Below are 26,327 nucleotides of genomic sequence, written 5' to 3'. Positions count from 1 at the left end.
TTTATACAAAAACTTTATTGACTTTGAAAGTTTTATTTTTGTTCCACACAAAAAATTTTTAAATTACGAATTCATCAAAAAAATTTCTCTAAAAAATTTCAGTTCAACTTCTTCACATTAAAAAAAAAAAGATGAATTTTTATTAAATAAATAATTGAAAAATTTATTATTGAGATTCAAATGCACGGAAAAAAATTTTAAGATGTCAAGAGATAGAGAAAATTAAAAAATTTCGTAGTGGATTTAAAAGTGATGAATAATTAATTTAGAGAGTTTACAAAAAGTTGTTAAGATTGATAATAAAATAAATGAGGATAATATGCAATAAAAATAGGGCCTACTATATAAAAGGGTTTGTATGATTAAACGGCGATGGGCATTAAAGTAAAAAGAGACCGCGACGTCGCGAGAAATCCGCGCGCGGCCATGTTTGCGCGGGTGTCGTAGGCGTGGCGTAAAGACATGGGAGCACGGCATACTCGTCCGCGACTCATGTTGTCGCGTGTCTCCCACTCTAATGATTGACTGACCATGTAGGGGGATCTACAGCCAATCCTCGAGCTTTATTCGACTTACTTCTCCCCCACTACTCAGCTATAAAAATTTTAACCCCCGTTTTGTTGATGATGATAAAATACACTAAGTGGGGAATTTACTACGCATCTACTTACGTCGCAATAATTTCTTTGAGTTTTTCTATTGCCTGCCTAATATCTAATACAGGCCACCATTTTATTATTTTTTTTTTTTTTATGACTCAGTTTTAAAAAATTAAATTTTGCCGCAATGTTTACTTACTCTGCGGTAAATTTTTTACTAAAATTATTTTTTATGGAAACTGAATACTTGTATTTTTTTGGGATCAATTTTAAATTTATTTATTAAATTTTGTTTATTTATTTGTTACAGACAACTTGTTGGACGAATATTAGTAGAAATATTCCGGGGCGCTATAGACAATGGAACGGATTTAAATGTCACGGAAGTAATGCAACCCGTCCACAAATTAGTCCACGACACAGGTGAGTTTTTACGTTAAAAACGTGAATTATTATTTTTCCCCTAAAAAAAATGCAACCTAAATATTTTCACGTAATTATATATAATTATATATATAAAAATAATAAAATAAAATAAAAATCAACAGTGACAGTTGAATAAAAATAATAATACGAAACAGAAAATGTTTAAGAAATGACAGCGATAAAATAAAATGATACAGTATTTTTTTTTTAACGGAAATAAAATACAGCCGCGGCACGCGTTAAAAATAAAAAGTAAAAAAAAAAAATAATGAACATTAGAGGATAAAAACTTTGTTCATTATATTACCGCCGTGAATCTCTGCATCCTCTAGATCTTTGCTTATAATCCCGCTCCTTTTCGTAGCTTTCAAACAGGAAGCAAAAATCCCAAGCTATTTTTTTTTTATTTTTATTTTTACTTTGGCTTTAAAAATATATGAATAATTACAACAGTATTTTGGTGATTTTAATTATAATTAATAATTTAATTTTAATTTTCACTTAAAAAAAGGATTGAAATTAATTATTTTGTCAATCCTTGTTTTATTTTTATGCACTTACACTATTTTTTTTTTTTTAATAACAAACTGCACTAATTTTTTTATTCGATATGAATTTTTTATTTTTTTTTAATTAAAATAATTGAGACGAATAATAAATATTTTTTAATTGCACTGCGCACAAATAATTAATAAAGATGCAATAAAAATTTAACGAGTTGCATTTTTTAAATGAATAGTAAAATAATTGTTGAGTGGTAATTAATTTATCACATAAATACTAATAATAAATATATAAAAATATTTTAAAGCCAAAAATGGTAATGTCGGATCACTATCGCTGCATATAAAGGCACGCGTGTCACCGGAAATGTAGTACGAGTGCGTTAATGTAAAAAAAAAAAATCCTGACAAAATAAGACGAGTCGTGTATATTTATAAATAAAATAAGCATATGGACCCCCATGGTTTACTCCGTAACATTTCTTTTAAAATTTAAATTACCGCCGCCATTTGTACGTAACTTTTGCCCCTCATTTCATCAATTAATCAATTGATAATTAAATACATAAAGGAATATATAAGTATTGATATCGGCCGCGGTGATTATATTTTAAATGATTGATCATTAAACAATAAAATGAAACGCATAAATCTTACGTTACATCCGGAGAAAAAATAAATTAGGGAGAGAAAAAACGATAGTCGTATTTTTAGTACAACTTCCTTTCATGGATAGGGAGAGTAAGAAAACGCATCTTGGGTCCCCGTGACACGTGCCAGCTTCTGTCCCAACTACAGCTACATTACATACTCATCTTTTCTAAAGCAAATCCAAAAGAAGATACAAGGGCGGAAGAAGGATCACCCTCATGCCTCATGTCTTGTAATTTCTTACTCTCGCTACTGATGCTGATGAATATTTTTGGATCCCCTGCGAACTTTTAAACGCATCGCTATTTTTTCTACAGACTTTTAAAATACTTTTACATTTTTAACGGTTATTATTTTCGATGCAACTTTTAATTTTTTATTTAATTGTCGGCGGGTATTTTTTTTCGTGACTTAAATAATTTAAAAAAAATATATATAGTGAAAATATACCATATGTATATTTTTATTTTTAGTAGAGTACTAATAAAAAAAAAAGGAAATGTAAGATAAGACATGATGATTGATGTTCATAAGCCTGTAGTGTAAAGAGCACAGAAGCCAACAAAATCTCTTTCAAGAGAGAGAGAGAGAGAGTAAAGAGAGTACAGTAATAGAGTTTAGAGTTGAGTTTATAGTTAATAGTTGAGTAAAACTATTGGAAGAGCAACAGCCGTAGAAGCAGGAGTAAGTTGCAGGATGAATCCCGACAGCCGTTCTATCGTCATCGTCCTCCTTCCGACAATTGTTGAGCACGCGCGCATATGAACCTGGATGTCATATAGGACAGCAGCGGCAGCCTGAACCAGCAGATGAAAATAAAATTAAGGAGAGGAAATTGAGGGAGAGACGATTGAAAAAAAGCGGGAAGATGTGTGGCGTATAGCACGTGTGGCGTGTCAAGCTGGAGATGCTTGAGAGATAAATAAAATAGAGAGGGCAAAAGTGGAATTTCCACGAAAATTACCCAAGCCGATCAGTCCACTCGGTTTCGGTTCAACCATTGGTCCGTTTTCCCTGGAGGGGGTAAGGCCCTTTTTCCAGGCAGCCAAATGCTGAGGAAAAGGTGCTGAGTTGGGCTTCAGTTGCACCCCCGCGCTTGAAGAGAACAGTCGTCAGCTTGGAAAAATTTTATACCGTTAGAAAATTCATTTCCTGCCAACTTGGCGTCTATTGAAAGTCAACGCGTTTTTTTTTTAATTTTCTGTAATAGTTAATTTTTTTTTTACACGCGCGAAGTCAACGAATAATTAAAATATTTAATTTAATTTAATTTAATATATAAACGTACATATTTTTTGAAAATAATACTTCTGCAAAATGGACGCCAACATGCAATTCATCCTGGATAAGTTACTTGAGCAAAGGTATTTTCTAAAAATAGAAAAAAATTTACCTGCGTAGCCGATTAGTCACTCGCTTGGGTTACTTTTACAAGCGCAAACCCTCATAAATAATATTTTATTGTTTCAAAAATATATATTTTTTTCAAAAACCGAATTCTTTGAATTGTATTATATTAATATTTTACAGAGAAAATTTTTTTCCAATTTTTATAGAATCAGCAGTGAGATTGGAATTGGTTGAGCAGCTGCCGCACGTCGCTATGATTTGCCAAGAAGCGCCAGAAAAATACGGAAGTATTTTATCAAATCATCTTATCCACATCATCGTTGGTTTTCTTCAAGATACTGACCAACAGGTTCGTTTTAATATTTTTCTTTAATTATTCTCCCTCCAAGCAAAAAAAACGCGTCGCCTAATTTTCATCCCCTCGATACTTCATTTCATTTTCCAAAAAATTAATTAAATTTTATTTTTTAAAATTAATTTAAATTTTTCTGCACAATATTAATAAATAATTAATTACCCCAAGCTTCCGCAGTTACAATTACAAAAAAAATTGCGGTAATTTAAAAATTTAAATATTTCCCGCGTTAGTATTTTTAATTTTTTTAAAATAAATAAATTGACTAAATTTTATTTTTTTTCAAATTAATTAAAATTTTTCTGCACAATATTAATAAATAATTAATTACCCCAAGCTCCGCAATTACAATTACAAAAAAAAAATTGCAGTAATTTAAAAATTCAAATATTTCCCGCGTTAGTATTTTTAATTTTTTTAAAATAAACAAATTAATTAAATTTAAAATACAATATGTAGGTACGACAATCAACTCATACTGCGCTCTTAACACTAATAGAACGTGGCCTGTTGGACAAGAACTCTGCTGAAAATGTCGTTGCACCAACACTTTTAACGATGGGAACACAGCCAGCAAAACTGGAGTACATTAATTTTGCAATTGATGTAAGTTTTAATTATTATTACTTTCATTGCCATTAATTAAATAGTCTATTAGTTTATTTAAATATAATTATGTATTTCTATTAATTAATTAATTTAAAAAAAAAGTACAAGCGAATTCTGTATGAAAGACATGGGTAGTGAGATGATCATCCGACCTTCTACGTCTCACTACCTTGTCTTTCATGTGGCGTTTGTTGGATCATCATGCGCAGTTGAAAAAAATATAATTAATTATTAGAAAAATAATTTATTTACTAAAAAATTGTAGGTAGAAGTGGGCATGCTTTTGCCGTCAAAGCTGGTGTGTCATAGAGTTCGACTATCACAGCCAGCTTTGATGAGCAAAATTGTGTCCGATGTCATCCAAACCTTATATATGAACCAGTTAAATATATAAGATAGTAATTGTAATAAGTAAATAATTTGAGGTAGCAGTTGATAACATTTTGCGGTCCGGTACATCAAATTGGTTGTGAAATGTTTTAAATCATATCACAGCCACTTTGATGAGGTCGGCTCGTAAAACCAATCTTCAGTATCAACAGAATTACTATTGATCTACTGCGCTATTAACCTTTAGCTAAAAAAATTCATCATTAATAATCATAATTAGTTTTAAATTTAACTCTGTATTATATTTCAGGTATTGATTATTTATTTATAAATTTAAGTAGCCAAGGAACGCGATCCAATCGTCAAATTGGTTGTGACGTGTTGCTTACGTTCATATCACAGCCATTTTTGACAAATTGGATCGGTGTTTAAATCACCACCAAAATTCACCATTCAAATTTTGAATATTTAATGAACAGGATTTTATAAACTACTTGATGACTGCGTCGCTCACAGAGTGGCTGTTGTATGCGATTATGGAGTCATATCACAGCCAGCTTTGATGAGCGTCGCGGCATTCAAAATTCAAAACAATCCAAGTTAATCAACGTCATGAATCTTAACAGACAAGAAATATCATCAGTTTAAATTAAAATACTATTTTAACTTTGTTGTTTATTTATTTACCTTTTTTATAATATCGCCATAACAGAAAAATTAATCCCGATCAGTTCCGAATACGGAATATTGCTACACCGGTGAACGACCTTGTTGTTTGTAAGCGTTCTTCAAGGCCCTAACCGGTGCACTGGCCTCCTTCTCCGCGGCAGTGAGTTACCGCCAGCAGAGAGTTGATCCAGAAGAAGAATATATATAGATATGTTTTGTACCTAGAGCAGCAATACCTCTTTGAGTATAGAATTGAAGAAACAGTTGATCTTTAAACATGGATCGAGTTAGATTTCCTTGGAAACGACCTTCCTCACTTGACCAAGTCTTTCAATTTGCTGGACAGTGACTGACCATCGTATTAAATATTTTTCCCACGTTCATCGCGATATTTTTTGTCACTACAATCAGCATCATGCAAAGGATTAATCGACTGTCTTGCCCATCAGAGTGGTTGTGATGTGGTGCATTTTTACTCATATCACAGCCAGCTTTGATGAGCGAAACGGTACGATAAGAACCACCATCCCATCACCACTCCCTGTTTTTATTTTTGTTTAAATTCTGTATTTACTACGGGTGTGCGAATCGGGTTCGTATCGAATCGAATTATTTGAATTTTCGGACAACTCTTCAGTTTTTAAATTATACGAAAGTTTGTACCTGAAGATCGGAACGTTTTTTGCGGAACGAAAATAAGAAGAAAGAAATGAAAAGTAGAAAATCTACTGGATCTGGATTTCGGAAATGTTTCGCATGTCACCCGAAAATGACAGGTCACCCCAACTACCCTTAAATTCACCTTTAGACGTAAATTTCATGAATTATTTTCATTTTCTTTGCGTGAAAAACGTTCCGATCTTCAGGTACATAAAAATTTTTGATTCAAATCAAGAAAATTATGACCAGCTTTCAAATATTGAATTTTTATTTAATGGAGAGCTCAGTTTTTTGAGGGACGAAAAATAATTTTTGTGTCTGAGCTCTAGTACCTCTGACAAAAATTTGAATTATTGTAAAAAATATTAAAATTTTCGAATAATTCATAAGTTCGAACTATTCGCACACCCAATATTTATATATTTAATTTATCTTTCAATCTGATGCAATTAAAAAAATTTGAAATACTTTCTTTGATAAATTATTAATTCGTAATTATTTTTTTGACTTCGCAGGGAATGAGCAAAGTCGCTTCTATACTCGATCCTGAAACAGCAGAGAGACTTTTTTTACAACGTTACCTGTCACTATGCTCAGACATTAATTTCTTTATACGTAAATTATGTGCGATACATTTCGGCGAATTTTCAACGGCGATGTCTAAAGAAACAGTGTATGACATATTGGTAAGTATTGTTATTTTATTTTTTACCTCAACAATAATTATAAGCATAAGTAAAAATATTAAATTAACTTTACAGCTGCCGGCGTACATAAATTTATGCAAAGATCCAGTTTGGACAGTGAGAAAATCATGCGCAGAAGTGATAGTATCAGTAGCCTGCTGTGTCCCGATTGAATTACGTCGTACAACATTGTCCACGATATTAGCTAGTCATCTAGAAGATGAGTCCAAGTGGGTTAGATTATCAGCTTACCAAATGCTTGGTCCTTTTATATCAACTTTTGCTAGGAAATTCACTGGAATTGCGTATAATCATTACGGTGAACTCATACTTACAGACCAGCATGGTACTGAGCTCAGGTATAACATGTATGTATGAGCATGATTTTTTTTTTATTTTTTTTTAGTGTGAAATTTAATTTTTTTTTAATTTTTCAACCGAAAATTCCAATCAATTATTTTTTTTTATGTACCTGAAGATCGGAACGTTTTTCGCGAAACGAAAATAAGAAAAAGTAAAAAATCTACGGGATCTAGATTTCGGAAATGTTTCGCACGTCACCCGAAAATGACAGGCCAACCCCCACTACCCCAAAATTCGCCTTTAGACACAAATTTCATGAATTATTTTCATTGTAAAAAACGTTCTAATCTTCAAGTACATTTTTTTTTTCTAATTAATTAAAAAAAATTTCTTTTTACTTCAATTAATTCCTCTAATTAATTTAAATTTATTTAAAAAATTAAAGTCTGTATCTACAGATTTTATATAAAAACCAAAATTAATTTAATTGATGGACTAATTAATTAATTATTAACTAAAATAATTTTTTTTTTTATTTACCAGGATATCTTTCAATTCAGGTGAGTCGGCGATGTCATGTAAGTCAGCATCAGACGAAGATTACGAGCAAGACAACGAAATGATGAACAACACGATGTCTAGGGAAAACCAAGAAGACAACGTACAAAAATACCGAAGGAAAATGGGAGGTAGAAGCAAACTGTATCAAAAAAGAATGGCTAAGGAATGCGCTGACTTAGCCAAGAAGCAGTGGAACAGCTTGGGTTCACTAAACAAAACATCAAATTACGAAGATTCTGCTGACGAAGATCATCATCAATTCAATTCATTTCTCTACTACTACATACCCCCACCGGATTTACCTCCACTAGACAATGATCTAATGGAAATTGATGATGCCAATGATTCATCAGCTGCCGGAGAAAATTTAAAAGACCAAGATGATTCACTCAACGAATCTACGGATGGCAAAATAAAGACAGAGACAGAAGACACCGAGGCTGTAACTGAAACCGGAACTGATACTGATACTGATAGAAATTCTCTTGATAATTCCGATACCCCCCGCAATAACACCGACGTTGAACCAACAAGTAATGAAATTGATAGCAATGATCCTCAGGATAGCAAAGAAATTAAGAACGAAATAAATAATGAGACTGAAAAAAATCCTTGTTATGAAGATGATAAAGATAACGAACAAGATAAAGAACAAGAGCGAGAACAAGATAACGGACAATACGAAGATGAAGATAAAGATTTACTAAATAATAGTCAAAACAATTCAACAGACGATTACAAATTGATGAGCGAAACAATAAGTATATCAAATACATCATTAGATTATAGTAATTTTGAGTCATCAGATTCAAAACAACGTAATAATTATGCCGTCAACAATCCATCAGATAATGATAATAGTCAGACAATAGTACCACAAGAACTGATTAATTTTTTTGTATCCATGGCTGAACCAGAGGCATGGTGGAATTCCAAGTGGAACAACGCCGAAATTCCCCGTTTCTGTGCATTTTATTTTCCCGCAGTTGTCTTGACACTCGGCAAAGAAAACTGGCCAATGTTGAAAACAGCATACGGATATTTATCAGACGCACGTGAATACAAAGTACGTCGTACAATGGCATCAAGTATCCATGAGGTAGCGATGATACTAGGCGAGGAATTATCAGCCCAAGATTTGCTGCCTATCTACGATGGATTTATAAAAGATTTAGACGAAGTAAGAATAAGTGCATTGAAACATTTAGCGACATTTTTAAAAGTATTAAAGCCAGCAGATCGCTGTCATTTTTTACCCCGTCTCAAGGCATTTTTATCAATAGACAATGAAAGTAATTGGCGATTTCGTGAGGAAGTTGCATGTCGTCTGCTTGAATCTGTATCACTCTACAGTACCAATGACGTTGCTAAATACATCGCGCCACTGTCATTCCCACTGTTAGTCGACAAAGTTGCCGCGGTAAGACAAATGGCACTTGAACTTGTCACTCAAATAATTTCATATTTGTCAAGCGATGACAGTCTGGTCACAGCAATAATCCAAGAATTGAGATCAATGTTGACTGCCAGCTCATCGCGCTGGACATGCAGACAAACATTTGCATTACTCTGTGCCTCGTTGATAAGCAAAGATGCCATAAGCGGTGAAAAATTTTCAAGTGAATTATTGCCCTGGCTTTTAGATTTATCATCAGACGTTGTGCCTAATGTCAGATTAGCTGTTATCAGAACACTGACGACGCAAGTTGTCAACATAAGCAATATTCTTAGTGAGGAAGAGGTTGAATTGATAAATAATAAGGTACAGCTATCACGGGAAGATCCCGATCGTGATGTCAGAGCAATTGCTGGCGGTAGTGTCGGTAAATATCAAGCATTCAAGTGGCCAGAAATTAGAGATCTTCCTAGTGTCAGTCATAAAAGACAGTTGGATGGCAATTAGGGGTTTAAAAAAATTTTTTCACGTCAAAACTCATGTCCATGTATCTTCAATTGATTGATTGATTAATTAATTAATTAATACGTATTACGTTATAATTAATAAACAAAATCTTTTAATAAATTTAACAGAGCAAACAACCAGCCTAGATTTTGTTATTATTGTTTTTAGTGCTCACTATTTTATTTAATAACTGAGTAAATAGTGTAAAAAAATTCGTTGACGGAGATATTATTTGTTTTATCACGAATATAAATATATATTAAAATAATGATAATTATTAATGTTAATATTAATGATAATAATAATCAGCATTTGTATTTAAAGCTCAAATTTAACATGAATTTGGTGATATTTTTATCCAAATCGTCAGACGTTTTAGTGCGAAAATTTTTTACTGCCTATTAATAAATAAAAAAAAAAAGTTGAATATTTAGAAATCGAGCGATTAAATTTTTTCAATAAATAATTAAATTGTTAATTAAGTAAAAATTTCTAGGGATTTTTTTTAGGTAGCATTGAAAATAAAAATAATTTTTAAAAATTTTATAGGCTTTGTAATTCATCCATTTTGCCGCAATTTTAATCCACTGGTCGGTGAAATACTCGACTGATTCCATTTAAATAAAATATAATTTTTTTTTTATGTCTTTTTATAAAACTTTCCATTCATTTGTTGTTACTTTTAAAATAAAATCGATTTTGTTGTAATAAAGCGAATGTGTGACGTGTAAATGTCCATCCGACAGGAAAGATTTGAATAAAAAAATATGATAATTGTAAATTCCTGTATTGTATAATAATAATAATTAAATAATTATAATTTTCAATTGTCCTTGTGACACTGAGTGATAATTACCACAGGATTGTACAATAAAATCAATTAGTGAAGCAACAAAAAACTAAACAATTACAAAGACTTTGTCATATATTCACAGTAAATAAATTTTTTAAAACAAACCGCACCGATTATTGTGAATATACGTTCTGCGTTATTGTTATAATAAATAATAAATAATAATAATGTGTATAATAAATACATGATGTATTTGATAGCTCAATGAATGCAAGAAAATAAATCTTAATATTGATTAGTAAAAGATAAATTTAATTAAATTTTTTTGTAAATTTATTTATATAAAATTATAATGGTATCTAATAATAGTATAAGTATAAGTATATATTTGTGTGATAAGTAATTAGAATATTCCGAATAATCTAGCAGGTGCGCAGGCTGGTAATTGACAAGTTTTTTCCTCCATTTCCGTTTCAGCATTTTTGCAATTACGTCTGCAATGACGCCATCGTATTTGTCGTCCCTTACCACAAGTTACTGAGCAACTACTCCAGTCAGTCCAACGCGCCCATTTTTTATTTTTCATTCCTCTGGGTTTTTTACACGTGTCTATTTTATTATCAATATCATTATCATCATTCATTCTCTTCCTCTTCCTCTTCCTCTTTATTTTTCTGATCCTCGATCTGTTATTTTTTCGTCTTTTCATTCTCATTATCGGTCGTATCATAAACTTGTCAGGTGAATAACTAAAATCACTAGCTATCTTCAATTCCAAATATGTAATTTAGTTTTTTAATTTAAATTAGTAATCAGCAGCAACAAAAACAAACTAAATTATTTATTTATTTTTTATAAAAATCGTACCTGAGTGTCGAGATCCTAGAAGATGATGAACGCGCTTCGAATTGCTGATTGCTGACGGATACCCATGAGAATTACGCCCGGATCTTCGGTTTATTTTTATCGATCCCTCGAGCTCGTCGACCTTTAAATTTATAACAAATATATACATCAACAATTCCTCATATTTATTAAATACTTGTCAAGTGTAGTAACCTTTGAAACTAGATTTGCTGCAAGATCTCGTATTTCTTCGAGCGGCGCCAAAGCTTTTGAATCTCCTACGGAATTACGTCTCCTGCGTACTTTACTTTTTACTTTATCATGTTTCTTATTTAAATTTTTATCATTTTTACTGATACTAGTCTTCGTACACCTTTTTAATTTACTCTTATCTTTTATTTTATTTTTCTCCCGACTTAATTTATCATTCAAATTTTCTTTCTTCAGTCTCTTGTTACCGGTAATTTTACTCTTGCGCTTCAATCTGAACCCGTCTCTCCCTTTCCCAGCATGTTCCTGCTTAATATTTTTTTTATTTCTCACATTTCTTTTACCTTTAGCTGATCTTCCAGTTTTCTTATCAGGATCTCCAAATCTTTTCGTCCGAATCAAATTAACCAGCCGCGAATCATCAGGAAAAAAATTCGTTTCCTCAAAGTCGTCATCTAAATCAGCACGACGTTTTTTTCTCAGCAGGTCATCAGAGTTAAATGACAGCTGCCTGTCATTAGTTTCCAACTCGTCGAAATTATCCTGATCATTTTCAGCCGCTGGACCCGCGAATGAATCCGCCAATTTTTTTAAATATTCTGATGACGCCAGCGGACTCGATTCGCCGAAATTATTTTTCAAATTATTCCGCTTGACGCGAATGTGGTCATAGAGCTGATGAGGTATTGGTCCAAATAATTTTTCGAGATCAACCAGAGATTTATCTGAATTTATCATCATTTTCTTATCACTATCAGTATTAATATCAATTGATTTATTATTACTATTATTATTATTATTTATAAAATTGTCAGCAGTCAGAGGATTGACAGTTGACTCAGATCTTTTATTTCGACTGGACTTCCGGTGATGCAAATCGTAATGACGTTGATGACGTGAGTTAGAATGCGGATGGAGATGAGATCTCGGGGTATGATGAACATGATGGCTCTTAGAGTCGACCATCAGACCGATCAAAGAGACGAGCGCCAGACTCCAGAGTAAAAAAATTGCTGATGAAAATTTCACCATAACCCAGCGCGATTGACGCACTGATTTTACGGTAACTCCAGCGTGCAAAGAATCTCATTAATCGAAAAAAAAATAAATAACAAAATATAATTTACGCTGTTACTTAAAGTGACAATTAAATTCCTTGTAAAATATAAATATAATAAATTATAAATATAAAATGATAATAAAATTTATTTGAATACGTCTTTGATTTAATTATCACAATTGACTATCGGCAAGATAATTTCATGTAATTAATTTTGTTAATTGTTTTGTTTTGTTGTTTTTGTTTTTGTTTTATCTCGAGCGTAGCGAAGAAGCAGGATTTGAATTAATTAATTTTATTGACTGATATATTTTATTTTTGTTAATTAGTTTTATTTTTGACTCAATAAATATACACCGGCGTCTTCGCTCCCAGGAGAGGAAATTTTGTTACGTATTTTTATTGCTTTTGATTATAAGTTTATTAAGTTTACGTAAAAAATTATTTATTCTTCTTTTATTTTCGTCATCAAGTAGAGTCAGCTTCCTCGTGCACTTGAACTGATTCCGTTGTTTCGCTTTTTGATCTGAAATAAATTTACTACATAAAAAGTCATTCTTTTTTATATTTATATACATCTTATACTTTTTTTTTATTTTTTTTTTTTACTTATAAAATTAAATTAAAATAAAACGAGAAGATTTAAATTTTTTTTTAAATTTTAACCGGGAAATTCAAATATTTGAATTTTAAAAAAAGGTAATTAATATTTTTTTGAAAATTTAAATTTTCTCGATCCCGTGAGGGTTTAAAAAAATAAACTTAATTAAAAATAACTATTTTAAAACGATTTTCATTAATTATAAATTTTCTTTTATTATTTGTTCTTTTTTTTTAATTGTGTAAAAAAAATTTCGTGCTGTCCCACTTCCTCATCATTTTTTCATAAAATAATAAAATGAGACTAATTATCGCGACTGGGGATCATCAATCACAACATATGTAAAAAAAAAAAAATCCAAACTGCCTAAAAAATAGTGATCCTGAAATTAACATGATACTGAAATTAGCGTGATACTGAATTTGGCCGACGTCTACTAACTTTAGAATTCTTAAAAAATTATAAATTATAAAAAAAAAAATATTTTAAATAATTGCACTTATAGATTTTTTAATTTCCTACATGTGCATTTTTTTATTTTTTTTTTTTTTGTAATTAATCAGTTAAAAAAAAATTCAAAAATCATCAATTGTCTGCCAACTTCAGGATCATAAATTAGCCGACGTCTAATAATTTTTGGAATTTTCAAAAAACGATAAATTATGAAAAAAAAATATTTAAAAATATTGCACTTGTAGTCTTTTTAATTTTCTACATGTGCATTTATTTAGTTTTTTTTTTTTTTTTTTCAAATTTAATTGTTCAAAAAAAAATCAAAAAATTTTTATCGACAAATAAATGAGAAAAATAAAACTAAAAAAATGCACATGTTGAAAATTTAAAAAACTACGAGTGCAATTTTTAAAAATATTGTTTTTTTTATAATTCGGCACGAAATTCAAAATTCAAAAAGTTATTAGACGTCGACGAACTTCAGTATCATCAAAAATAATCAGTTTTTGAATTAATAAATATAAATAACAAGTAATAAAAATAACTTGTCAATTTATATTTTATAAAATTACTATTAAGAACAGGCACTTACTGCATTTCTATTCCACATATTTATCAAAAATATAAAAAATAAAAATGCCACAAGATTTGTCCATCAAAATTCATATACAAATTTCATTATCAAATCGTAGAAAATTTTTTAAAAAATTCATTATATTTGTCATCGTAATCAATAATTCAGCTCAAAAACTCATCATTAGGACCAGGATTTTTGCTTTTATTAAAAAAATAACAATTAATAATTAATGGTGCCCAATTTTTTTTGTAATAACAGTGGAAATATTGGCCGTGCAAAAAAATTTTTCGAATAAAAGTTGTAGGAAATTTTATTTTCTATAGAAAATGTCTTCTACGTTTTTTTTATACGACCAATATTTTCACCGTAATTTCAAAATTAAGATTTTCATAATTAACAAAAATTTGAATGATTTATTATGAATCTAAATTTTGGAATTACAGTGAAAATATTGGTCGTATAAAAAAATCATAAGAGACATTTTTTTTATAAAAATAAATTTCCTACAACTTTTGTTTCAAAAGTTTTTTTATAAGACTAATATTTTCGCCGTAATATTAAAAAATCTGAACCACTCATTTCGAAGTTCAGCAAAAATCTTGTCCCTACCATAATATTTTTTTGAAAATCCCCTCGCGTATAATTTCATATTTATTATTATTATTTAATAATATATATCAGTGATTAGCACCGTGGTAATGAGCATTTATGGCATCGGAATGTTGATTTATAAATAAAATAAAACAATTAATAGGATCAGCACGAAAATTAATCACTTTACTTAATAATTATCAGTAAGACCCATTTGTCGTTGGACAGCCTCTGAATATTTATCAATCAACAAGTAAACAAATGACTCTTTATCTTTATCTTGTAATCTTACGATCAGTCTCTACGCGATTATACCATTGGATTAATTAATTAATTATTTATTAATTTTAAATTGTTATTGTTATCGGAAAAATTTTAATATGCAGCCTAAAGTTGATACAAAAGTAACTATCGATATCTATAACTATCACACTATTTTCATCTAATGACTACATTTATTATTATTATCATTAATATTTTACTTATTTATTTATTTAAATTTAAATAAAAAATAAACCGTAAATACAAGAAAATTGTGTCCCAGTTTTTTAAAAAAAATAATACGATTATTTTTAAAAATTAATAATAAAAATCCATCATGAGACAGAGAGTCAAGCGACCAAACGCGATTTTGTTCATTTTTTAAACTATTTATAATTACAATAAACCGGTATAATATAAAAAATAATAATAATAAAATATATATTTATATATATGTTGATTTACGCGTAAAGTTCAATCATCAATAATTATTAAATCTTTTATCATAAAAACTTTAATCACTTATTTTATAAATCGTATGATAAATAACGTCAAGAAATAATTGAAACAAGAGAAAATAATTCTCTACATATTCTACAGACTCATCGGTTATGGATCACAATACAAAAATACAAATACCAAAATTTTTATTTTATTTTTTTTATGGAATAATTTCCATTTCACTTCAATTTTCTTATTAGTCCTTTATTATCATATCAGTATTAATAATTACTCCTCAATTATACCCCTGTTTCGCTCTTATCAGTCCCTCCTCTCATTTAAAAACGTGGATCATAAAATTCATTGCTAGCTGGTGTTAAATAATTAAAATATTTATGCGTTTAAAAACTCCATTGGCCTTTTTTTGTTGCAGTGTAAATTATTTATTTTTTAAAGTTTTTTATTTAAAGTAAAAGCTCGATTTAATTTGATCCACGTAACCTTGTGATTTAGTTTTTAAACTATTTTATTATTTATCAGTTTTTAATTATCCCAGAAACGTCAAAGTTTTTAATAATTTTATTTTTTTTATTTTTATCCACGTAAATAAAGATATCCGCAAATCGCGATAACGCCCCCGCCGATTATTACGGTACCTATGCCTAGTGTTACGGGCTTGAATATTGACCTCTTGAATTTTTGCCAATTTTCCGTTTGCTGTTGGCGACGTTTCATTTCCCGCACCTGTTTCGCCAGTCGATCTTTCTTCTCCTGATGACGTTGACGTAATTCATTTTTCCTATAATTTAATATCATATTTTATTAGTATTTTATATATTTATATAAACAGTACATACAAAAATTTCATGATCCTGAAGTTAGCAGACATTTTAAAATTTTTGAATTTTTGTTTTCCAACAAATCAATGGCAAAAAAATAAAATAAAAAAATACACATGTAGAAAATTTAAAAAACTACAGGTGCAATTTTTTCAAATATTTTTTTTTTTATGGTTTATCGTCTAAAAAAAAATCCAAAAATTACTAGATGTCTGCTAACTTCAGTATCATAAAATTTCACGATCCTGAAGCTGGCAGACAATTAAAAATTTTTGGATTTTTTTGTTAACAATTAAATTTGAAGAAAAAAAAAAAACTAAAAATATGCACTTGTAGAAAATTTTAAAAACTACAGGTGCAATTTTTTGAAATATTTTTTTTTTTTTTATAATTTCTCGTTTAAAAAAAATCCAAAAATTATTAGACCTCGGCTGACTTCAGTATCATAAAAAATTAATGCTACTGATTATCAGACTTTTAATTAACACCCTGAGTATTTAATAAATATAAGAATTATTATTATATTGCATTACAGATACGATAATTGCATAATTTGTAAAATTGAATAGAATTCAGAAATTTTTTTTTTGTAAAAAGTGAATACGTAAATATAAATTTAAAAAATTTTTTATAGGCACCCTGGTGCCAAAAGTAACCATTAGGGATAACGGTAAGTGATTTTAATTCAATTCACGAATAAACATCGGAAATCGAAAGAGATTTTGCATTTTTTGGAATTTTAACAGAGGCTAAAAATTTTGAATTTCCATTTCGACGTTCTAATTAGCAAATTGTCTAACTCTATTTCAGAAAATTTTTCATTTGTGCGAAAAAAAAGTAATTTAAAAATTTTTTTTCAGCTAAAAATCAATTCCATATCTAGTATATGCATAATATTTTTGTCTAGGTTACTCAAATAATTTTTTTTCTGACTATTAGTATATTAATTTATTTAATGCCGTAAGAAGGACTTGCAATTTCCAACGCCGGAAAGCGAGGAATAATCGTGGAAATGGATAGGAAAATTCATGATTTTCCTTACCCATCTTTATCCATCTACACTCATCATTCATCTTCATTCATCCTCATACATTCTCAGTAAACGGTTCAAGTTTTCGTACTTGAAAGTACTAAATTTCTTATTCATTGTTTCAAATATTAATTTTAAAAATTGCACAGAATCACCTATTGAAAAATATTAAATTAGACAATTTGCTAATTCGAACGTCGATTTATTCTATGGGTGCAATAAAAATCCGTTTAATTTTCTGAGTAAGGAAGAGGTCAGGAGACATTTTCACCTCAAAAATTCCCGACGACTAATTATTATAAAATAATCAGCGTGTATTGTCGTATTACTTTCTCTAATTATACTACAAAATATAAATAAATAAACTCACGTGTCTGATGTATCACTACGTGGAGAACTGTCTCTGAGTAATGCATTTTCACTGTCTTCTTCCCCTACCACGTCGACATTATTTTCGTGTACGTTATTTGAATTTGTTGTCGGTAGTTTATTAATATTATCAATTAGTATCGGCGGTTCCATGGGTAATGGTTTATTTGGTGGACCAGTTCCATTTTCTACAACAGACAAATCAATAAATAAGTCATTATCACATTAATTTAATTATTTTTACATCACCGGCATCAAAACTGCGAGTTCCGATGCCTGTTTGCCGATTTTTTTAACACGAGTCAGCTTCACCCTCGTCTTAAATTTTCCTGTTCCATCCTTTGCTACACAATATATTAATTAATAAAAAAAATTACCATTCTCAGAGACAGGACTCGGTGTCAAATCAGACATCATACTTCTTGTAAGACTGTCACCCCGTGGTGGAGGTAATGGTGGCGGCTCATCGTCTTCTTCTTGAGATGAATTCATGATATCGTTGTTTACAACATCGTAGTGATTTATTATTTCAATGCCATCATCCAGATTCTATCAGCAAAAAATATAATTTTAATTAAAAATCATTGTTACTTTAAAATTACGCAGTAGTACAAAGCTTTTAAATATTCAAAAATTTTTCTAAATTAAAAGCAACGTCCTACTGATAATTGCTATGGGTTATCACGTTATTTGATGGCAATTGTTTAGCTCCTTCAATAATTGCTGCATATGAAAACCGGAGTTGATCTGGTGTTTGAATCAATCCCATGCGCGATCGTCTCATTTCTAGTAAAACTTCTTTGACATTTACTGAGTTCAATCCATTTTCCTCAATCTATTTATTAATGATTTTATTTATTATTGGTAATTTTTTAAAGCAGAGTGTTGATAATTTTAAGTGACTACTGACCAAAACAAGACAAGTATCCACGAGACAAAATGTCCCAGAGCGACCGATTCCAGCGGAGCAATGAACGATAGGCGGCCCGACATTTGAATCGAGGGCGCCGGATTTTCTCACGTCAACTAAAAATCGTAAAAATGCTACCGGACTTTGGGGTACTCCGAAATCTGGCCAGGTGATGTAGTGGAAGTGCAAAATTTCTCTGCTTTGTTTTGTCTCAAGGTCCGTCAATCTTAAACATTAAAACATATTTATAATAATTGTAATTTATATTTATATTTATGATAAGGAAACAATTGTGATTATAAATAATTGTGTAATTGTAATAAATGTCAACGGAAAGATTATCGCGATATAATTGAATACCAAGATCAGTGAGGTCGAGATTTCCCAACAGCTTATCAATTTCTCGTTAGTTGACATCACGAGTATAATTATACTTATATATTTTTCTAGTAATTATGTATTTTAAAATAATAATTACCTCAGTGTACTGGTTGTATAGTGAGAGGTTTCGATTTTCTTAACAAAGTCAACTTTTAAATTAACATCGGGAAATGTCATTGTGCTGTTGGAGCCACCGAGTGGCCAATATTGATGGCACTTTACTTGTTCTTTTTCGATCACTTTATTCAGCATAAGAATGGCCTTTGAATTTTGCTCCCAAACCATCAGCCAGAAGTGTCCAGCAGTACATGGCAATGGTCCTTGAGTCAAAATATATTGTCGATGTGCTTTTTCCATCTACGATAAATAAAATTATCAATAATTAACTAATTAATAAATTTAAAATCACCCCATTTTTGGAGATTTGCTCTTTTTTTTTATTACAAAAAAATTATTTTTGTTTCTTTTAATTGTATCTTTGAAACAATCAACAATATGTAAAAATTCAAAGAGACCATTTTTATAGAAAATTTAATTCTCTACAAAATTGTTCCTCATCAATTTTTACGTATCTTCAATATTTCAATAGATATCAGTGTTTTAAATTTAAAAAAAAAAAATTTCAACAAAAATTTATAATTTATTTTTTTACTGGAACTTAAATCTTCTATATCTTTTGAAATATCAAAAATATGAAAAAATTCAAAGAGACCATTTTTTTAGAGAATTAAATTCTCTACAAAAATGGTCTCTGTAAATTTTTCCATATTTTCAATATTTCAAAAGATATCAGCGTTTAATTGAAGTATTTAAAAAAAAATCGAATTTACCTCCAATTCGAATGAAATTTATAATTAAATACTCAAGTAATTAAACAATAACTCAATTAAATAATAGATTTACCTTAACAAGGTTCGCATTGATATAATCACAAGAGCCTCTTTTTAAAATAACTCTCGTATGATCATAAGGCGCAACATCTCTGTACCGATTAAGATTTTTATTCTGCAATTTTTTCGATTCATTGCACGAGTAATCGTAATTACTCGACTCATTACGAATGTGCTGTAACAATAATTATTAAAAATACATTAATTAGTTCCCAAAACACTTAAACAAATTTATATTAATATTAATATTAATATTAACCCATAAATCTAAATAAAAATAAGAATAAAACAAAAGGATCTACAGTAAAAATATATAAATATATATGAATACAAATAAGTTATTGTTTAGTTTCTCGAAAAAAAATAAACAAGAGAACAAAACACTAGTGTATTGTATATTCTTGGCAATTATTACAATCATATATTATTAACACCCACGCAACCGGACATAGAGTTAAAAATTTTGTTTGCTGGGTTAAAAATAATTCACGTAATTTAATTAAAATTTATAATTATAATATATCATTATTTTCATTCATTAATTCTCTCTTATTATTATTATTTTTTTTTATATTCAATTATTTATGAGTCATTGGAATCAACGGCATTAAAAAGCTAAAAATATAACACGGGTGTAATTAACCAGTTGATGTCGTATTATTTACGACTCATTAATCATCCGAGTATAAAATAGTTTGTTTTAATTAAAATCATATACATATATTTTTTACGTCATGTACTATGTACACATTATATATATTTATTTAAAAAGAAAAAAAATGTGCGAAAATTCGGCTGACAATTGGCAACTTTTACGAGTGTCAATGTCGCAGACGTCAGACAAATTTAAAATTTCAAATAAATAATTTTTAAAAAATGCACTTATTAATTTCAAAATTTTTTGAATGTGCATTTTTTAAAAATTTTATTTTATTAATTATTTACTCTATTAATTTATGTTTGCTATCACACTCATAAATTTTTTTAAATTTTTGAATAAACAAAAGAATGAAAATTTTAAAATGCGTACTTAAATAATTTAAAAATCAGTGCGCGCATTTTTTAAAAATAAAAAATAAATAAAATTAAAAAAAATAAAATGTCTCATATCTGCGACACTCATAAAAAAACTAAATAAATAATAGACTTTAAAATTCAAAATCCAATTTACTGTTGACCTGTAATTGGATTTCTGACAATGAGATTATGGATTCGCGATTACAGATTCAGATTTAAATTAAAGATTTATATTAGTGTACAGTAGCTGCAATTTAATTAACTTGTTACTGAAAACAAAACAAATAAATTAAGTCTTTTAATTATTAATTATTTATTAAATTAAATTATAATTGTTATTATAAACTATTAATTAATAATAATGACTGATGACTTTTAAATACCTGGTATAAAATCGCCCAAGCTCCCTTTGAATTTATCTCCAGAAATTCAGTCTCGACGTTGCTGACGGCGTCCCTCGTTTCTGTGCTCATCCTGACTGAGTTTTCTTCAATTTAATTGCTGATGATTTTTTAAAAATTTATTTATACTATGTTAAAAATAAAATAATTATTATTATTTATTTCCTTTGTGAGAAATTACCTCGTGTTGATTATTTTTACCAGCAAAGTCAGACAAGTGTGTCGGTATTTATAATAATCGTAACGTAACACCCGAAAACTATGAGGAGTAAAAAATGAAAAAAAAGATGAAACATAAAATAAGAGTAAAAAAAAAAAATTCGTGGAGCCGAGGGCTCTTTTGGAGCAACTTCAAGGATTTGCTCGGCCTTTGGCCATAAGAAATTGTCACTTGCCAGCCGATTTTTCTTAATCCAATAAATTTTTCTTTTATTTATTGAACTCGTTGTCGAGGTCCTGCCTCGTTTTAGATTTTTATTTAAGTTTCGGTGAAACTGTAAGCAGTCCTGGCAATTACAATGTAATTCGTTGTTAATTAACACAACCGACATACACTATGCACACTTACGTGTCTGTATTGAGGCTATGGGCTATAAAATGAAATATCTGGAAAGTGAGAAGCTGAAATGCTTAAAAAATATCACTGGAGACTTGTTCTCTTTTAGGTGGGAATGAGATGCTGCTGCCTCTGGTGAATTTTTGTTTAAAAATTTAACTCTCGAAGAATCTGACAGGCCGATGGATGATAATAATTCAGGTTTTATTCAACTGACAGTAATTATTTTTCAAAATAAAAATTTGACAGGTAAAAATATTGCGTATGGATTTTTTTAAAATTTATTTTGTAAGTATTTTTATTTGTTTGTTTCAAAAAAATTGTGGGGGATTTTACGGTTTCCGTGGCGCCGTTAAATGACCGCGAACTCTTGTAGAACCCGACGAAATAAGACTTTCTTAAAGAATAAAATTTTTCGATATCTCGCTTAGTTTTTGAGAAAAATTGATTTCGAGAAAAATGCGATTTTTTCAAAAAAGTGAATTATTTCATAGATTTTAATATCTTCAATTTTTTTGTTTTTTTCCAGCGAGTGCGTTTAAAGATGAAAATTTTGAAAAAAAAAAACGTCTGAATTCGCCCATTTTTGAAGAAGTTACAGCTATTTGAAAAAAAGTCTTGTTTCGTCGAGTTCTACAAGAATTCGCAATCATTTGGTGTCGCCACGGAAACCGTAGACTTCCCCAATAGAATCAAAATTTAAAAATGCGTATTTAGATAAACAAAAAATCAGTGCGCGCATTTTTTAAAATTTCATTATTTTATTAACTCATTTATTTAAAATTTATAAAATGTCTCATGTCTGCTACATTCACTCTCATTTAATATCAGTCAGCCCTCATACTTGTGATTCAAAATTTGAAAAATGGTTTCCCGGGAAAAAATGATTTTATCTAATCCTATATATGCTTATATATAATTAGCTCTGATTAAATCTGACTAATATGAGTCGATATTTTCAAAAATATTTTATTTTAAAATAAAATAAAAAAAAAATTGCCCAGCGACAATAACTTTTGAATTTTTAAAAAATATTTGATATAATAAATTTTTTAATTTAAATTAATGTATATTTTTTATTAATACCACAAATACTATATATAACAAACAAAATATATGAGTTTTAAAATAATATAAGCGAGTAATTGCTTAAGCACGTGAATTTGCGCGTGCACTGCTTACAAACTGCCTAATTATTTTATCATAAACATATATTTTCATCTTCATATATTCACTTATTATATTTTTTTATCCATTAATACTTTTGTCTCTAGATTCTAGAATAATCGCTGATTTATAGCAAGAAAAAAAATTAATTCAAATAACTGATTTATTATTTTCAATAAAATATACTCTAAGTAAATTATTTTAAATGACAGGCATTTTAAAATATAATAATAATAATAATAATAAATAAAGAATACTAATGTATTGAGATTAGTCGTGGTGGTAAAAATTAAAATTATCTAGTCGCTATATAAAGACATAGAAATTCGCGCGTCAATGCGCAGTCGATTCGCGATCCTCAAATAAAACTTACATTCAATATTTCATATTTTTTCTTCCACACATTTTTCAAACTTTTGAATTTCGCGCATTTAATTACTTAACAATAGAAAAGTGCCATGACAGTAATTAAAGCAGTGGTAAGATAACAATTAAAATTTATTCAAATCAAATTATATAATATATATATAAATTTTAAATAAATTATTTATAAATTTAAAACCCACTTAACATACATTATAATTGCAAGTTGAATTTTAAATGATTCAAATTTCGCAATCACTAAAACGAAAAATAAATACATATATTTTATCATTAATTTCAGTGGGATCATGCACCAGTCGATGTATGGATTTATTTTCAATGCATATTAATCATTTTCATTATTTATTCCTTATATTTATTCAAAGACAATTTCAAAATATTGTATTTTATTCTAACACTTGACGGTCCATCAGTTATTCCATTCCTCGGAAACATTAATTATGTATTCGATAAAAATTGTAAGTCCTAATTAATTACTTCATTTTTAATTAAGTCACTAATCAAACAATTAAATTTTAGTACTGTTCAAAATGTCTCACATTATCTATCAATTATACGGACCAATATTCCGTATCTGGCTGACAGTGTTCCCGTTCGTCGTAGTCCTGGAACCAGAAGACATAAAAAAAGTCCTGGGCAATCCGCGCAATTCTTCAAAAGTATTTTTATACGGATTCCTGCAGAATTTTCTGGGCAAGGGTTTATTGACAAGTGACGTAGAGACCTGGAAGAGCCATAGAAAAATTATGCAACCGGCCTTTCACTTAAATGTCCTGGATAAATTTGTCGGTTCTTTCAATCACTCGGCTCGTAAGTTGGTCGAGAGCTTTTCAAGTGCGGGTGAATGTCCAACTGACATTACTAATGTGATTAATGACTGCGTATACGAAGTTTTGAATGGTAAATAATTACACAACTTTTTATTATTATTATCATTATTAATAATAATTGACCTGCGTTTATTTATTGACAGAAACGGTAATTGGTAACGAGCGACAACCTGGTAATAAATTATTAAATAGTAAAGATTCACCATTCAGACAGGGACAGATATCATTATTTTATCGCTTATCTCATCCATGGCTGATATTCGATTGCTTTTACAAAAAAACAGACGTTGGAAAAAAAGAGGACAGACATTATCAAGTTTTATTTGATGCCTGTAAAAGTAAAATAAATAATAATGATGAATTAAATAATAATAATAATGATAATGATAATGACTGCAATGGAAATTCTCTTCTTGAATTCATGATAAAGACAAGTACGAAAAATTTAGAATTTACAGAGCAGGATATTGTCAACGAATGCTGTACATTTATGCTCGCGGGTCAAGACTCGGTGGGCTCAACACTTGCAATGACATTATTTATGCTAGCGAAGCATCAAAAGTGGCAGAGTAAATGTGTCGGAGAACTGGATGAAATATTTGGCTGTGATTCAAGAGATCCAAATTTGAAGGACCTGAAAGATATGAGATACTTGGAGATGGTTATTAAAGAAACTATGAGACTTTATCCAAGTGTTCCAATGTTAGGTCGTGTTCTTGGTGAAGATGTTAAAATTGGTATTCATTTTTAAAAATTATTATCATTTTTTAACGCAAGTACACTGTAAAAAATCTGGAGTGATTACGGATTTTATTTAAATCCAAGTTCATTCCGTCATTTGGAGTTTTTTGAAAAAATTACTCCGCGTACGGAGTAAATAAGGAGTTTGTCTTTTTACAGGAGTGGTCTGGATTTTAGTGCAATCCGTGTTCACTCCTATTTGGAGTTTTAATATTAAAATAAACTCCCCTTTGGAACAGACATTCGCTCTGGATTTAATCCGCAAGTTTTTTACAGTGGACTAATTAAAAATTTTTACTCATACTTGTTGATGTTTTTAGGTAAACATGTTATTCCAAAAGGATGTTCAGTGCTCATATTCCCACAAACAACTCATAGATTATCACATCACTATCCAAATCCTCATGAATTTAACCCAGAGAATTTTAACTCTGATAATTCTGCTAAAAGACATCCGTATGCATACTTAGCATTCAGCGCTGGATCTAGAAACTGCATTGGTAAGATTTTTAAAAAATTTTAATGTTATTTAAATGACCTGTATTTGAAAAACAAAAATTTTTTGTACAGCAGCAAACAGCCAAAATAAGTTTCGTATTTTTAAATAAATAAATTAAATTTTGAGAAAATAAAATTACCCGATGAAAAAAGATTTTATACATTGTATAAAGTTATATACAAAAAATGGCCCGATCCAATTGTATACAACTGTATAAAAATTGTATACAATTCTATATAATTATATTCAATTCTATATAATTGCAATATATAGAATTGTATATAATTATATAGAATTGTATACAATTTTTATAGAATTGTATACAATTGGATCGGGCCATTTTTTCTATCCAATTTATATATAGTCTGTATATAATTATATATAGTCTATATATAATTATATAGTCCATATATAATTGTATAAAATCTTTTTTCATCGGGTATATCTAATCTGTATACAAATTTTACTGTCATGTACTTATTTAAGAATAAAATATTAAATAATAAAATTTCAGGATACAAATTTGCTCTACTTGAAATGAAATCAATCATCAGCAAAGTACTGAGACATTGTCAACTGGAACCAGTTCCAGGTAAAGAAGAATTAGTAACTAAATTCCGAGTTACTGCGCGTGCTAAAGGCGGTATTTGGATTAAAATAAAACCACGAATGTCTTACCAAGTGTACAATTAAAACCAAACCAATTACTTGTTCAAACTCATTGTAACTTTACATCATAATTTTTGTACTTATATTTATAGTTCATAATTAATAATAAATTTTTTTGACATTTGAATTTTTCTTGCGTCATTTCATGGAGAAATCTCCAGAATTCTGATTGGTCTAGATTCCCTGGTGGCGACTACGAGTACTAA

The 26,327-nt window shown here is 29.3% G+C and overlaps 3 protein-coding genes across 14 annotated transcripts in view; 2 read left to right on the top strand and 1 right to left on the bottom strand.

Moving 5' to 3' along the window:
* Positions 1-9,661, top strand: part of LOC130672681 (serine/threonine-protein phosphatase 4 regulatory subunit 1-like) — a 107,867-nt gene extending 98,206 nt beyond the window's left edge. For 5 of the 6 annotated variants that reach the window (XM_057477356.1, XM_057477353.1, XM_057477355.1 and 2 more), the window contains 6 exons: positions 910-1,022; positions 3,736-3,878; positions 4,344-4,490; positions 6,668-6,838; positions 6,914-7,206; positions 7,685-9,661. In XM_057477356.1, the coding sequence (XP_057333339.1) occupies positions 910-1,022; positions 3,736-3,878; positions 4,344-4,490; positions 6,668-6,838; positions 6,914-7,206; positions 7,685-9,605 (2,788 nt within the window). In that variant the 3' untranslated portion in view covers positions 9,606-9,661. The remainder of the gene's footprint in view (positions 1-909; positions 1,023-3,735; positions 3,879-4,343; positions 4,491-6,667; positions 6,839-6,913; positions 7,207-7,684) is intronic. The other variant, XM_057477354.1, reaches the window with a different exon arrangement.
* Positions 9,662-10,903: 1,242 nt separating this feature from the next.
* LOC130672685 (tyrosine-protein phosphatase non-receptor type 1) lies at positions 10,904-21,951 on the bottom strand. 6 transcript variants are annotated; one of them, XR_008990755.1, is made up of 12 exons: positions 21,844-21,951; positions 21,457-21,534; positions 21,258-21,375; positions 19,871-20,032; positions 19,065-19,324; positions 18,587-18,812; positions 18,362-18,511; positions 18,054-18,225; positions 17,678-17,864; positions 16,095-16,237; positions 11,266-13,040; positions 10,904-11,164 (listed from the first exon to the last, which is right to left on the bottom strand). XR_008990755.1 is itself a non-coding variant. In XM_057477364.1 (10 exons), exons 2-10 carry the CDS (start codon positions 21,345-21,347, stop codon positions 12,904-12,906), a joined length of 1,527 nt encoding a protein of 508 aa, XP_057333347.1. In that variant the 5' UTR covers positions 21,348-21,375; positions 21,457-21,886; the 3' UTR covers positions 10,904-12,903. The 6 variants fall into 6 exon arrangements, 1 of the variants encoding a protein (XP_057333347.1); XR_008990757.1 differs by having other exon boundaries at positions 21,258-21,352; positions 21,844-21,946; XR_008990754.1 differs by having other exon boundaries at positions 11,266-11,386; positions 11,458-13,040; positions 21,457-21,886.
* Positions 21,952-23,340: 1,389 nt separating this feature from the next.
* On the top strand, positions 23,341-26,274 carry LOC130672684 (probable cytochrome P450 4aa1). 2 transcript variants are annotated; one of them, XM_057477363.1, is made up of 6 exons: positions 23,341-23,477; positions 23,663-23,840; positions 23,902-24,282; positions 24,662-24,949; positions 25,274-25,453; positions 25,967-26,274. In XM_057477363.1, the coding sequence occupies exons 1-6, from the start codon at positions 23,457-23,459 to the stop codon at positions 26,143-26,145; spliced, it is 1,227 nt and encodes a 408-aa protein (XP_057333346.1). In that variant the 5' UTR covers positions 23,341-23,456; the 3' UTR covers positions 26,146-26,274. The 2 variants fall into 2 exon arrangements, with proteins under 2 accessions (XP_057333346.1, XP_057333345.1); XM_057477362.1 differs by having other exon boundaries at positions 24,356-24,949.
* Positions 26,275-26,327: the final 53 nt, after the last annotated feature.

Source organism: Microplitis mediator, chromosome 8 (assembly GCF_029852145.1).
Source record: "Microplitis mediator isolate UGA2020A chromosome 8, iyMicMedi2.1, whole genome shotgun sequence".
Classification (NCBI taxonomy): Eukaryota; Metazoa; Arthropoda; class Insecta; order Hymenoptera; family Braconidae; genus Microplitis; species Microplitis mediator.
Note: the sequence above shows the minus strand (reverse complement) of the source record. Positions and strands in the feature narration are given on the sequence as shown.

What these genes read in the sequence shown, in the direction of transcription:
- LOC130672685 (XM_057477364.1), bottom strand. Translation starts at nt 21,347, where the DNA reads ATGAGCACAGAAACGAGGGACGCCGTCAGCAACGTCGAGACTGAATTT. An exon ending in CTTGGGCGATTTTATACCAG is followed by an intron (nt 20,033 to 21,257) that starts GTATTTAAAAGT and finishes TTATTGTTACAG; the next exon opens with CACATTCGTAATGAGTCGAG. An exon ending in CGTAGTGATACATCAGACAC is followed by an intron (nt 16,238 to 17,677) that starts GTGAGTTTATTT and finishes ATTAAATTATAG; the next exon opens with GAAAAATGAATTACGTCAAC.
- LOC130672684 (XM_057477362.1), top strand. Translation starts at nt 23,457, where the DNA reads ATGACAGTAATTAAAGCAGTG. An exon ending in TGACAGTAATTAAAGCAGTG is followed by an intron (nt 23,478 to 23,662) that starts GTAAGATAACAA and finishes CATTAATTTCAG; the next exon opens with TGGGATCATGCACCAGTCGA. An exon ending in CGTATACGAAGTTTTGAATG is followed by an intron (nt 24,283 to 24,355) that starts GTAAATAATTAC and finishes ATTTATTGACAG; the next exon opens with AAACGGTAATTGGTAACGAG.